General features: G+C 37.5%; 1 protein-coding gene across 19 annotated transcripts in view; it reads left to right on the top strand.

The window, feature by feature from the left end:
• The window catches only part of Ralyl (RALY RNA binding protein like), a 755,733-nt gene that overhangs the window by 465,955 nt on the left and 276,766 nt on the right, over positions 1 to 13,012 (top strand). For 2 of the 19 annotated variants that reach the window (XM_060385784.1, XM_060385781.1), the window contains exon 1: positions 8,043 to 8,270. The exons of 16 other annotated variants lie outside the window; for them this stretch is intronic. In XM_060385784.1, coding sequence (XP_060241767.1) covers positions 8,234 to 8,270 — 37 coding nt within the window. In that variant the 5' untranslated portion in view covers positions 8,043 to 8,233. Of the gene's footprint in view, positions 1 to 8,042; positions 8,271 to 13,012 lie in introns of those variants that run through there. One more of the 19 variants, XM_060385782.1, reaches the window with a different exon arrangement.

Below are 13,012 nucleotides of genomic sequence, written 5' to 3'. Positions count from 1 at the left end.
AGCTGCTATAAACATGGTTGAGCAAGTGTCCTTTTTGTGTACTTGAACAAACTTTGGGTATATACCTAGCAGTGGTATAGCTGGGTCTGGAGGAAGCACTATTCCTATTTGTCTTAGAAAGCGCCAGATAGCTTTCCAGAGTGGTTGTACCAGTTTACATTCCCACCAGCAGTGGAGGAGGGTTCCCCTTTCTCCACAACCTCTCCAGCATGTGTTATCGCTTGAGTTTTTCATCTTGGCCATTCTGATGGGTGTAAGGTGATATCTCAGGGTCGTTTTGATTTGCATTTCCCTGATGGCTAATGAGGATGAGCATTTCTTTAAGTGTTTTTCTGCCATTCGATATTCCTCTGTCGAGAATTCTGTTTAGCTCTGTTCCCCATTTTTTAATTGGATTACTTGGATTGCTGCTTTTCAGCTTCTTTAGTTCTTTGTATATACTGGATATTAGCAGGCAAATGGTGGGATCTAGAAAAGATCATTCTGAGTGAAATATCTCAGAAGGAGAAAGACAAACGTGGGATATACTCACTTATATAGACCTATAAGATATGATAAACATAATGAAATCTATACACCTAAAAAAGATAATCAATTGAGCGGACATGGGGTAAGATGATCAATCCTCGTTTAGAAAGACAGATGGGATGTGCATTGAACGTATGACAGGAGTCTATTGAGCGCATCTGAAAGACTCTAACTAGCAGTATTTTCAAAGCAAAGACTCATGACCAAACCTTTGGCAGAGTACAGGGAATCATAAGAAAGAAGGGGAGTTAGTCTGATGGGGAAAGGATAGGAGCTCCACAAGGACCAAATATATCTGGGCACAGGGTTTTTTCTGAGACTGACATTCAACCAAGGACCATGTATGGATATAACCTAGAACCTCCACTCAGATGTAGCCTGTGGTAGCTCAGTAACCAATTGGTTTCCCAAAGTGAGGGGAACAGGGACTATTTCTAACAGAAACTCAATGACTGGCTCTTTGGTCTCCCCACCCCCAAAGGGAGGAGCAGTCCTGTTAGGCCACAGAGGAGGGCTTTGCAGCCAGTCCTGAAGATACCTGATAAAACAGGATCAGATGAATGGGGAGGAGGTCCCCCCTATCAGTGGACTTGGAAAGGGGCACGGTGGAGATGAGGGAGGGAGGGAGGGACTGGGAGGGAATGAGGGATCGGGACACGGCTGGGATCCAGAGTTAATAAAATGTAACTGATAAAAATAAATAAATAAATACATAAAAATTACCCCCAGACATTGCATATGTACAAGTAGAAATTTGCATGCACTTGTCCCTTGCTTTCCAGAGGGGACTGGATCTAAGTCCTCCTGTGGACACCAATGTCTGTTAACACTTAACATTCCTCATAAAATTTTGCCACAAAATGGCAAAATATTTACATATGTGTATACTGATTTCCTGGTATACTTTAATTCTCCTCTATATAGAATAGCTATTATAATATAGATTTTTAAAGATTTGAAATGTTATATGTTTAAAAATTAATGGCAAGAATAAGATATGGTACTGGCCAGGTCGATGGGCCAGAGTGCCTTCCATCAGGCCTACAGACTGGATATGATCCTTGACATGGTGAAAGGAAAGAACCATCTGTCACAAGTCTGATCTCTGTATGTGCACAACAGTACTAACTCCTCTAGACACAAAAATAAATAAAGGCCCTACATTTTTAGAAGAGTTCTTTTATGCACTTTCATTGCAAATACCTTATCTTTTTCAAATATAATTTATCAAAGTGTGTTCAATTTGCAGACATTGAATTTAGTGGTGGGGAAGTTAGACAGTAGATAAAACACAGGAGAGAGCAAAAACTAATAAAAAATATGAAACAGATGATGGTATTGTTCAAGCCTAGAAAGAAGAAAGTCCAGACAAGAATAAAATTAAAAATTACCTAGAAAACGCAGGAAAGAAAAGGAAAAAAATCCTAGGAAGTGAGAAACCTGTTTAAAAGTTTACTTAGCATTTATATCTCCATGAAAATTGTCTACATTTTGCCTGCCTGCTTTTTATGGGCTTTTTACTGGTCAGCATCCTTGTTCTGAATCCATACAGGCTTCTTTGGATCTTTTCTTACTATCTGGGTACTGGAGCAGCAGCCAGAAGGCATAGAAGCTTTTAGTGTAGCACCATAGCAGTCAACAACTCTATGTCTTTTAAAGGAAGGTAATGGATGGACATATATTTGATGACTGGTTGGATAGATGGATGAATAGATATTCAGACAGACAGATATTAGTAGAAGGATAAACGGTTCATACATATCATTTCATAAATTTCATGATATCAAAATATAGCACCAAATTTTCATCATTATCATCATCATCATTATTTATTACAATTTATTCACTTATTTATCCAGGCTGTAGCCCCTTTCCACATCTCTTCCCATTTCTCCCCTTCTTCTTCTTCCTCCCCATGTTCCTTCCTTAGTCCACTAATAGGGGAGGTCTTCCTCCCCTACTATCTGACTCTAGCCTATCAGGCCTCATCAAGTCTGTCTGGATCTTCTCTCTCTGTGGCCTAGTAAGACTACCCTGCCAGGGGGAGGTGATCAAAGAGCAGGCAACTGAGTTCATGCCAGAGATTGCCCCTGCTTACAGACAGTAGTTTCAGTGTTTAATTCCTCTGTAAAAGCAGCAACTCCTTTATCTCAATATACAAAAGCAAGAGCTCTGAAACAGAGAGTGTAACATGGATTTGTCCACCTGTCTAGACTATGTAGACTGCTAAAGTAATGCAGAAAGCTGCTTGACTCAGTCCAGTGGACATAAAAAGCCTCCAGAGGCTTCTAAGTTCAAGATCAAGATCCCGGATAATTCAGAACCATGGTGAAGGACTGGTTCTAGTTCAAGAAAGACAGTATCTTGATATACCCTTATATCGTTGAAAGGGAAAAGGTTTCTCTAAATATTTGTAGAGAGGGCACAGGCCCCATTTACAAAGCCTATTTCATAACATAATCACCTCCCACAACGTCCCATCCCGAGTACCATCACTGTAAGCATTACATTTCAAAATATGAACTCGGTTGAAAAGTCATAATTAGAAACACCAGCAACAGGAAATATTATTGTTTTCATATGTTTGTGAGTTAATTCATTTCAAGTAATAGTCCTTTAATATACTTGTTACCCAAAAGCGTCTTGTGCTTCTTTTGAGTCTAGGATTATTTTACACCTTCATTTTATGACAGAACCATGACTTGTTAAAAATACATGTAAAAGAAGTAAATCTCTATGCAAACAAAACTAATTCATTTCATATTTTAATAATTCTCTTTAATAAATTTGGGATTAATTATAAATGTATATGTATTATTTTCTTTAAATTATTTGTATATTATTAAGTATGTGGATACATCCAAAAGATTCAGTTAGAAGAGAGACTTTTACTGTTCTTCAATTGCCTCAAATTAATCTAAATGGAAAATGATACATCTGAAAACATTGAAAATGATTCATCTCCATCTGGATAATTACATACAAGCTAAAGCAAAGATGTGAAGCTTCAATAAGATTTCATAGAAAACATACAAAGAGGGGGAAGCAATAGCAGGGGAAAGGCTCAAGACATACTGCCACTAATGAGAGTGACTGAAAATAATATCGATTGTATGATGAGTTATCACGGAGACACATTTAGCTTTGCTTAATATTTGTAAGCATTAAGCATTTCAAAAACTTAATGATTTCAAGACTTCTTTGATGTAAGAGCACAAGGAACTTGAGAAAGTCCGAAGAAATGAATAAAGACTTCATAATACAATCCAATTATGTTTTTCTAAAACCAAAAGAATTCATTTTCCAGATGTACTTAAAATATTTAATGAAAAAAAAAAAAACTAGGAGTACAGATCTGATTTATTTTCTTACTTTACTTCGACCACAGCCAGGATTAAAAGAGCATTATTCTGAAAATCAGTATTATCTGAGCCAGTATTACAAATGAAAACTTCAAAAGAACTTGAGAAGAAGTCTTATATTTCCTTAACAAAAAGATAAACTTAGTATAGAAAATAAAATGAGGTTCCAGATGAAATGGCAAGAAATGGGTCTTAAAGTAATATTTATTGTATATTTAGTGTGTCTTCAGATTATCACCTATCAGAACACTCGGTTTCTAGTTATTGAAAAGGTAGATTGAATCTTACACAGCAGTGGAAAGTAATTTGGTTGTCACCCTGAACAGATGTAAAATTGGTGTCAATAGCTAACATAAACTGTACTTCTGAAGAGATACTTCAGTAAAGAAAAAAGCTTTTATGTGAAAGATGAGAAGAGAACGTGGTACCATGGGAGCAGCTAGCTTAGCATCCCTGTCTTTTTAGGATAAGAATGTCATAAAGCAAAGGTTAGCTGTGGGTAGCTTTTCAAACCTGAGAAGAACCGAGGGGGGCAGAGTTAAGGTAGATAATTCACGACACTTAAGAAAAATAGTTTTCAAGGGTGTGTTTTCTGGAGGAAATGTTCTGTGTTGCTTGAAAAACTCCCAATTTTAAATCTCTGATGGGAGTCCATGGTCCAAGTTGCTTGAGGTAACCAACATCACTCTCTCTGAGTTTTTCCATCAGCAGCTCTTAAGTGACAGCAGTTACACACCAGCCATCTGCCCAAGGATCATGTCAGCTTTATTTTTTATTTTAGGAAGTCTCTGAAAGTGTAGTATCACTCAGTTTAACTCGTGTCATGATAAAATTCTTAGAAATTTTGGGACTTGAACTTCATAGAAACTTTGGGGAAATAATTCTTTTAGTACTTTACAACATAAAAGGAGTTAGGACATTGTGATATGCTAATAATCTACCACTGTGGATATTCTTGAAATAGTTACCATTTTATACATGGTACAGAAAGAAGGCAGATGAGGGCATATATGAGAGGAAAATATGCATCACATCAGAGCTGAGGAGACTTTCTGTCTCAACAAAGTCAGATCTGGCTCCATGCTTGAATGCCCCTGCCCCTATCCCCCACTCGATATATGTAGCAAGACAATAAATGAATGTAATAATTGCAAGTTCTCTTAACTGTTAATGAGCATGATTTTTAGGGGGGAAGGAGAATCTCACTTATTTCCGGAATAGCTTCTGAAAGTATCCTTTCTACTTTACAAGGCATTCTGTATCCCGCTGTCTGTACGTACATTCAGTCAGATTTGAAGCAAGACACCACACAAGGTGCTGAGACTTATTTTCCTGAAACATTGAGAATAAGGGTGAAGATAAATAACAACTGTAAAGGCAGTAATAGAAGCACATATTTCAGAGGATGGTTTCAGCATTTGATGGAGTCATTTGCATAAAGTACAGGGAAGTCTAGAAACTTGCATGGACTTTCTCAGTGTCAGGTCTTACTAAGCCACACAGCATTTACTCTCAGGGTTGGTCCAGAAACATTAAAATCTCTTTTCCAGTAGCCTAGAGGATTCTTCAATAAACAGCCCCAGAAGTTACCCACAGCACTTTCTCTATTGAGACTTAATTCTTACTGGTGTAGTTCCCAATAAAATTCTCACTGTACAAATGCATAAGATATACAGTGTTCCTACCCATGTTACCGTACTATGGAAGCTTCCTTGTTTCCAAATTTGGGACAGTAATATCTAATCAAAATTTTAAAACATATATGTTTGACACATGAGTGCACTTTCTGTCTGTCTGCCTCTCTGTATGTCTCTGTCTGTGTCTCTGTTTCTCCCTCTCTCCCCCCCCACACAGAATACTTGGTTACTCTTATTACTCTTAGAACATGAGATGCATTCATTTGCATCTGGCCTTTTGTCTCCTGACCTTTATGACTGTGCCAAGGTAGATGCTTATTGGTCATGCCTTCTCAGGTATGTCTAAAGGGACCAATTACTGCAACCTAAAGCATTCAATGCTCACCTATGAAACTCAAGAGTGTAGGCATGATATTATATGATGTGAGCACAGTAACATTAGAAAATATTGATAAGATACATTCCCTGCATGCATGCTGAAAAAGTCAGTGGTGGTGCAAATTTTATCTGATAAGGGATTTCAGTCATGGGTGAATACCTGAAAAGCAACTTATTTTAACAGGTGTGATGATGGCGGAAGGAGTTGTTGTTCAGATGTGAGTTAAGCCTAAATGAATTATGTGGTCTATGCAAAAATTGTTCAAGTTGATAGTAATGATAAAAAATGGAGAACTATTATTTTAGACAGAAAATTTACATTTTGACCATATATAATTCTAGAGTAATGCTAAGATGACAGACATTATAACATTATGCTATCACTACTTAATAATCATTAACTCCTTTTCTCCGTATCATGCATACATACTATACATTGGAAAAGTATCTTCCAATTTTGTTGGATTAAAACAGTTTGTTGTGGTCAGCAGTCTACATGATATTGTGTTTAGGAAAGGAGTTAGTTACTTTTGTAAAGGACTCATTGTCTCTTGGATTCAGTAAAGCTTAACTACACTTTCACAACTCTTAAGTATATAACTTAATGGAAATCAGAGAATATTAAGGTTAGTCACAGAACCAAAAGCTGGGTATGAAAAAATAATTATTTGATTTAATAAAGTCACTATAATATTTGCCTATTGTCTGACTGCACTGATAATTTGTGATTATATGGACTTCATAATTTATTAAAATTTTGGATTATGCAAGTATGTGTTGAAGTTCTAGTCTGTACCAGTTGCCAGCCTGAGCTCTGGACACTCTTTACTAAAGAACACAAAGTTCTGTGATAAGGAACAAATGTCCCAGTGAAAAAGATATTTGAAAGCAAGTTAATATGAACCATCATAAGCAATTGTAAAATATTATAGAGAAAACTAGTCAGAATGTGCTAAACTAGAACACACAAGTAGGGTGGAGAGAGCAGCTGTTCTTCGAGAGGAAATATATTGCTGTGGTCTTTACCAGCCTTGCTGAAGAGTGCAGTTAGTCAAAGGCAGAGAGTGCTGTACAGAATCCTGAAAACCTAGTTGAGGACATTCTTGACATCTTCAATTATGGAATGCATTAATTACTAGAACGTAAAATGGTCTTTACACCCAAATAATCCTTCAGTTAAGGCTCACAAAGAAGTTTTCCCTGCCAATTCTCACTAAAGAAGAAATTTGACAACTGAACATGGCCACATGTGCTTCTCTTATGGAAGGGGACAGAAAAGATAATCTACATGTCTTATTACCAAGAATTGCTCCTCTATTATGTGTGGGTCCTCCTGAATGTAAAAACAAAAAAAGAAAACCCACAAAACAAAACAAATAAGCAAACACACTTGAGAGAGATTTTACACTCACAAATACTCAGGAGTATCTGGCCCAATCCTATCACTGAGCTGGATGTCCAAGATTGCTGTCCGGATAGAGTTCACTACATGAGGAGTCACGGCTGCCATACATTCCCTCTGATGAGACAGTGAAACATGCTTAGTTAAGTTTTCACCTCAGTATTGTGAAAGCAGAGGACTGGGCACTGGAGTGAGGCATCAGAGAGAGGGAATGTTTTAGACAAACTTTCTGCAAGAAACAGCATAGCGCCTAGCATGAGTTAGGAGCTCTCTGAGCTTGATTTCCAACTGTGTAGTAGTAGTCCCCTGCTTTTTTGCTTCAAATGCTAAGGATGGAGTTCTGCTTTGTTATCAAAGTACACACTCTTTGAGGAAATAGAAAAAAGGGCAAGTAATAACTGCTTCAGTAATTAAATATACAAAATGCATGAGGGAGCAACGAAGGAAACGATTATTAAAGATAAAAAAATGCAAATCTCAGCGTTTTTGAGTGGCCAAAGGATCTGGGAACTCATAGGATACTTTTCAATATTTGAAAATACCAAACAAGGGACTTCATGTTTCACACTCTAATTTTCAGCTTTACTGTTTCCACCAACTGTATGAATAGGTTCTTAATTCAGCATTGCTTTGAGCATAACACTTTAGTAGGCTAGATCTTATTAAAAACACTTAACTAATACTGGTTTGGGGAATTAGAAAATTATAATTTTCTCTGGAAGACTGCATTGGACAGAGTAGTTACAGGCAGTGGCACATCCCTGTAATTTTACGAGAATGGTATTGCCCTGGCTTTCACTGTGTGATTGCTGGTTACCTTCTGTCAGCGAGCAACAGCCTCACTGCAAAGCAGGAGCAGAACCCGTCTCTTTGTCTCCGTGGTCAAACCAATTACTTCTTAGAAAGTCGGCATTTCTGTTTTCAGAATGACCATGTACAGGAGCAAACGCAGACATCAGAGATGTAAGTACATGCTGACCCAACTTTCTCATTGGACTGTGGTGAGAAAAACATACTTGATTTCTTAAAAGACTAATCATGACTCCTTCCGATATATGCTGGTAGTAGGAGAGATTTTGTAGCTCTTTTAACGGTAACCTTTATATTTACCCTTCTTACATGCTTGAAAGATGTTAGGAGAGAGGGGATGATTTGCTTGTTACTATGGTAACCCTTGGAAAGGTTTACAAAATCAACAGAAAAACAGATCCAATGCAGTTTCAGCCTAGCTCAGCAGCCTTCATTCATGCAGGGCGCTGGACAGTTCTTCCTTCCTCTGTGAGTGATAGATTTTTCTTTCTTGGAAGTCTATTGGAAGGTTTGGGAAGGCAGCGTAAAACTTCAATTTATGCCTTCAGCTTCACTTACAAAATCTCAAGGGAAATAAAGCAGTTCAGAATGGAGGGGAGGATAGTTAATTGTGAATGACAGGGTGAATATTTAACAGGCTATGCACTGCCAAACTTCTTGTTCCAGAGCGCATTTGTAACATAATTCACTATGGACACAATTTCAAAGGGTTAAAAGTAGTCATCCGGAAGCCTCTCTAACCTCCTGATTCTCACCTAAAAGGAATGAAGTTCAGTCCACAATATAGACGATTATGGAGCCCAAACCCTCAGGATTTAGCTGAAAATCAAAGACTGGCAATAAAACTGTCTTATGGAAAAGCAATATACCTCCTATGAAAACCCTTCCAATTGCATCTTTCTCTAGGAAGTCAAACTTTCTCGGTTATCTTTTCTGTTATGGAAAGTAAATATAACCAGTGAGCTACAAATGACCTATCACTGACTGTGTTTACCATTTCATACCTGTATTGGCATCTCATTTTTTTAGTCAGATCTGTGCTTTCTTACTATATTTAGATATTATAGGATTATTTCAAAAGCAGAAAGATTATCAGTAGCAGTTCATCTGTCAAAATTACCTGATAGAAATTCAGTGTTATGTCTCATCGTTTACTATTTGCTGTTGTCACTCTAGACTTGAGAACTAACATTGTCCTTGTTCAGAGAAGTTCCATGTGCCATGTGAACCGCTGAGTGCTAGGGCTATCCGTTTGATATTAGCCCTTTCTTACAATCAAGATATAATGTCATAATCTGCTATACTTTTTCACAAACATGGTTGGTGTGAAGTCTACAAATATATTGATAATTTTCTTGTGATTTCCTCCTACAAGAATGAATCTAAATTATGCATGGGCTTGAAACCCATCTCGCACTTCTACACTCCTGTATATTTTATACACCCCCTCATTTTTCCCCTTGAGGGTAATCATTGCCTTAATGCACACAGCAAATAAAGGATTCACAGAAAAATCACACTCAGTCTTTCTCCCACTAAAATGTGCTTGCTGAAGTCTGCGATTAAGCAGCAGGAGGAAATTGTGAATTACAGGAGGCAAACCAGGAGATGTATAATTATACAGGCATGAACACAGTAGGGTGAACTAAAATGCTGTAGCTTAAAAATATCCAAGGTGTTACTTTTGTTCAATTGTATCAGTTAACTGCATTATGTTCTATTAACTGCTTCTATTTTCTAATAATGTACACTATCAGACACCATGAATATAATAAAATTAAAATGTATAAAAAGCCCAGCAGTAAAAGCTAATAGAATCTTTAAATGAATCTCTATCTTGCACAAATAATATTTGTAAGAGAATAATGTAATGATTGTTTTTGATCCAGTGAATCTAGAGGATGTCTAAAACACCATGTAACCAACTTTCAGACTATTTCCCCTTATCATATCTTTTATATGTGTGTTTGATCATGTGAAAACATTATTTTCTCCTAAGGCAATTGTACTGCAATTAAGGCAATAATTGCACACTTAAGAAAATTTGATGTTGGTAGGAAACAATGTATTCTTGTGATCTCTTTTAAATCAGGATAACACATACATCAAGTTTCTCATTTTCTTGTTTTCTAAAGATTTTATAAATATTTCAGTGTAAAATAACACAACCCCCTTTTAATGAAGCAAGCAAGAGGAATGGAGACCTGTATATGGCTGGGTCAAAACCTCAAAAACTGGAAGAGCAAAACATCTTGCAAGAGAGAATTTACAATATAATTTGCAATAAGCCTTTGAAGATGCATGTGGGATGTTTAATTCAATATTCACTCACATCTGGATTAGTTCGTTACAATTTTTGCTAAGGATATGGCTAAAGCACTTTTACCTCTAGTTCTGGGGAACAGTTATATTGGAAAGTGCCCACACTCACTGTTCCTTTGATGAACTTCTTACTGCACAAATGCAAAACAGCTCTCAAATACATGTTTGCTGAGTGGTTTTTGAAAATAGTTGAGTATGTCAAGCACAGATTTTTGCAGGAACCAAACAGACCACTTAAAGAAAGTTTAACACTCAATGTTTCTGTGTGTGTGTGTGTATGTGTGTGTGTGTGTGTGTATGTGTGTGTGTGTGTGTTTTAATTAGTTTGCTGGGAAAACATCGTTAGTATGTACGGCTTTTACTTTTGCATTTCATATAATTTTTACATATTTTCTAAATGAATATTTATTAAAATGTACAATTTAAAATTTGAAAAACTCATTTTATCTGTAAATAAGGAATACATTTAACCTCACTTACTGAAACTCCAGATGACCTTGAGAAAATATCTTGGGAGCCTTTTGAAAGACATATAAGGATATGTTTTATATTTAAAAAAATGGATGTGTTTTTGAAATGCAAACAGAGTAAAATGAATATAGAACCCACTTGGCACGTAACAGAGGATGTTCAGATCATGATAATCCTGTTTTTAAATATGATTTTCTAATTTTTAATTTTGTTATAAAATGGGGTTACCCATTTTATTGTCTTTACTATGGTATAGCTAATCTTATATCAGTTTGACACAAGCTAGAGTTATCTGGAAGGAGGGAACATGAGTTGAGAACATTCCTCCATAAGATCAAGCTGTAAGGTATATTCTTAATTAGCGATTAATGGGGTAGGGCCCAGTCCATTGTGGTTGGTGCCAGCCCTGGGTTGAGCAAGATATGAAGAACAAACCAGTAAGCAGCATAAGCCATGGCCTCTATGTCAGCTCCTGCCTCCAGGTTCCTCCCTGTTTGAGTTTCTGTCCTCACTTCCTTTGATGAGGAAAAATGAAATGGAATTATAAGCCAAATAAACTCTTTCCTTCCCAACTCATCTTTGGGTCATGGTGTTTTGTCACAGCAATAGAAATCCTGATTAAGACACCATGGGAATAAACTGATGTGGTTACTTGGAGAGCTGAGTATCAACCACCAGAGTTCCTTCTAAATATTGTAACTTGCTGTCTATCACTTCTGCAGGGTGCGATTTCTTCTGTAACTTGTGCAGGAAGCTTTTTCCAGAGTGTCTTCCATCTTTCTTTAGTTCTTCTACCACATAGGCCTTGCACTGTCATTCTGAACTCATTCACTGAACAGTTCTCCCTGACTGGCATGGTGATTCAAAGCTCACAGGCTTTAGATTCATGAGTGACCATAGAGATGTCAAAGGACTATTTTTTAATATAATTTTTATTTATTACAATTTCTTCACTTTGTATCCCAGCTGTAGCCCTGACCCTGATTTCTTCCCAATCAAGCCCTCCGTCCCTCGTTCCCTCCCTCCCTAATCTTCTCCCATGCCCCTTCCCCGGTCCACTGATAGGGGAGGACCTCCTCTCCTTCCATCTGAGCTTAGCCTATTAGGTCTCATCATTGTCTTTCATAGCCTTCCTCTGTGGCCTGGTAAGGCTCCCCCCCACATCAAGGGGAGGTGATCAAAGAGCCAGCCACTGAGTTCATGTCAGAGACAGCCACTATTCCCCTCACTAGGGAGACCATTTGGAGAATAAGCTGCTGTGAACAAATCTGTGCAGGGGTTCTAGATTATCTCCAGAAATGGTCCTTGGTTGTAGTATCAGTCTAAAAAGACACCTAGGCCCAGATAATTTGGTTCTGTTGTTCTCCTTGTGGAGCTCCAGAACCTTCCAGGTCTTTCTGTCTCCTCCTTCTTTCAGAAGAGTTTCTGCACTCTGCCCAAAGTTAGGCTATGAGTCTCAGCATCTACTTTAATCTCCTACTGGGTAGAGCCTTTCAGAGGCCCTCTGTGGTAAGCTACTGTCTTGTTCCTTGTTTTGATCTTCTTCTGATGTCTATCTCATTTGCTTTTCTGAATGAAGATTGACTAAGGTCCTCCTTCTTGCTTAGCTTCCTTAGGTGTACAGATTTTAGTATGATTATCCTACATGGTATGTCCAATATCCACTTATAAGTGAGTATATACCATGTGTAAGTATCTGCTTCTGGGATACCTCACTCAGGATGATCTTTTCTAGATCCCACCATTTGCCTGCAAATTTCATAATTTTCTTGTTTTTAATTGCTGAGTAGTACTCCATTGAGTAAATGTACTACAATTTCTGTATCCATTCCTCAGCTGAGGTACTTCTGCGTTCTTTCCAGATTCTGGCTATTACAAATAAAGCTACTATGAACATGGTTGAGCAAACGTCTTTGTTGTATACCTGAGCATATTTTGGATATATGCTTAGGAGTGGTATAGCTAGATCTTGAAGTAGCACTATTCCTAATTGTCTGGGAAAGCTCCAGGTTGATTTCCAAAGTGGTTGTACAAGTTAACATTCCCACTAGCAATGGAGGAGGATTCCCCTTTCGCCATATGCTCTCCAACATGTGTTGTCA

This window comes from Meriones unguiculatus, chromosome 6 (genome assembly GCF_030254825.1).
Source record: "Meriones unguiculatus strain TT.TT164.6M chromosome 6, Bangor_MerUng_6.1, whole genome shotgun sequence".
NCBI classification, from domain to species: domain Eukaryota; kingdom Metazoa; phylum Chordata; class Mammalia; order Rodentia; family Muridae; genus Meriones; species Meriones unguiculatus.
Note: the sequence above shows the minus strand (reverse complement) of the source record. Positions and strands in the feature narration are given on the sequence as shown.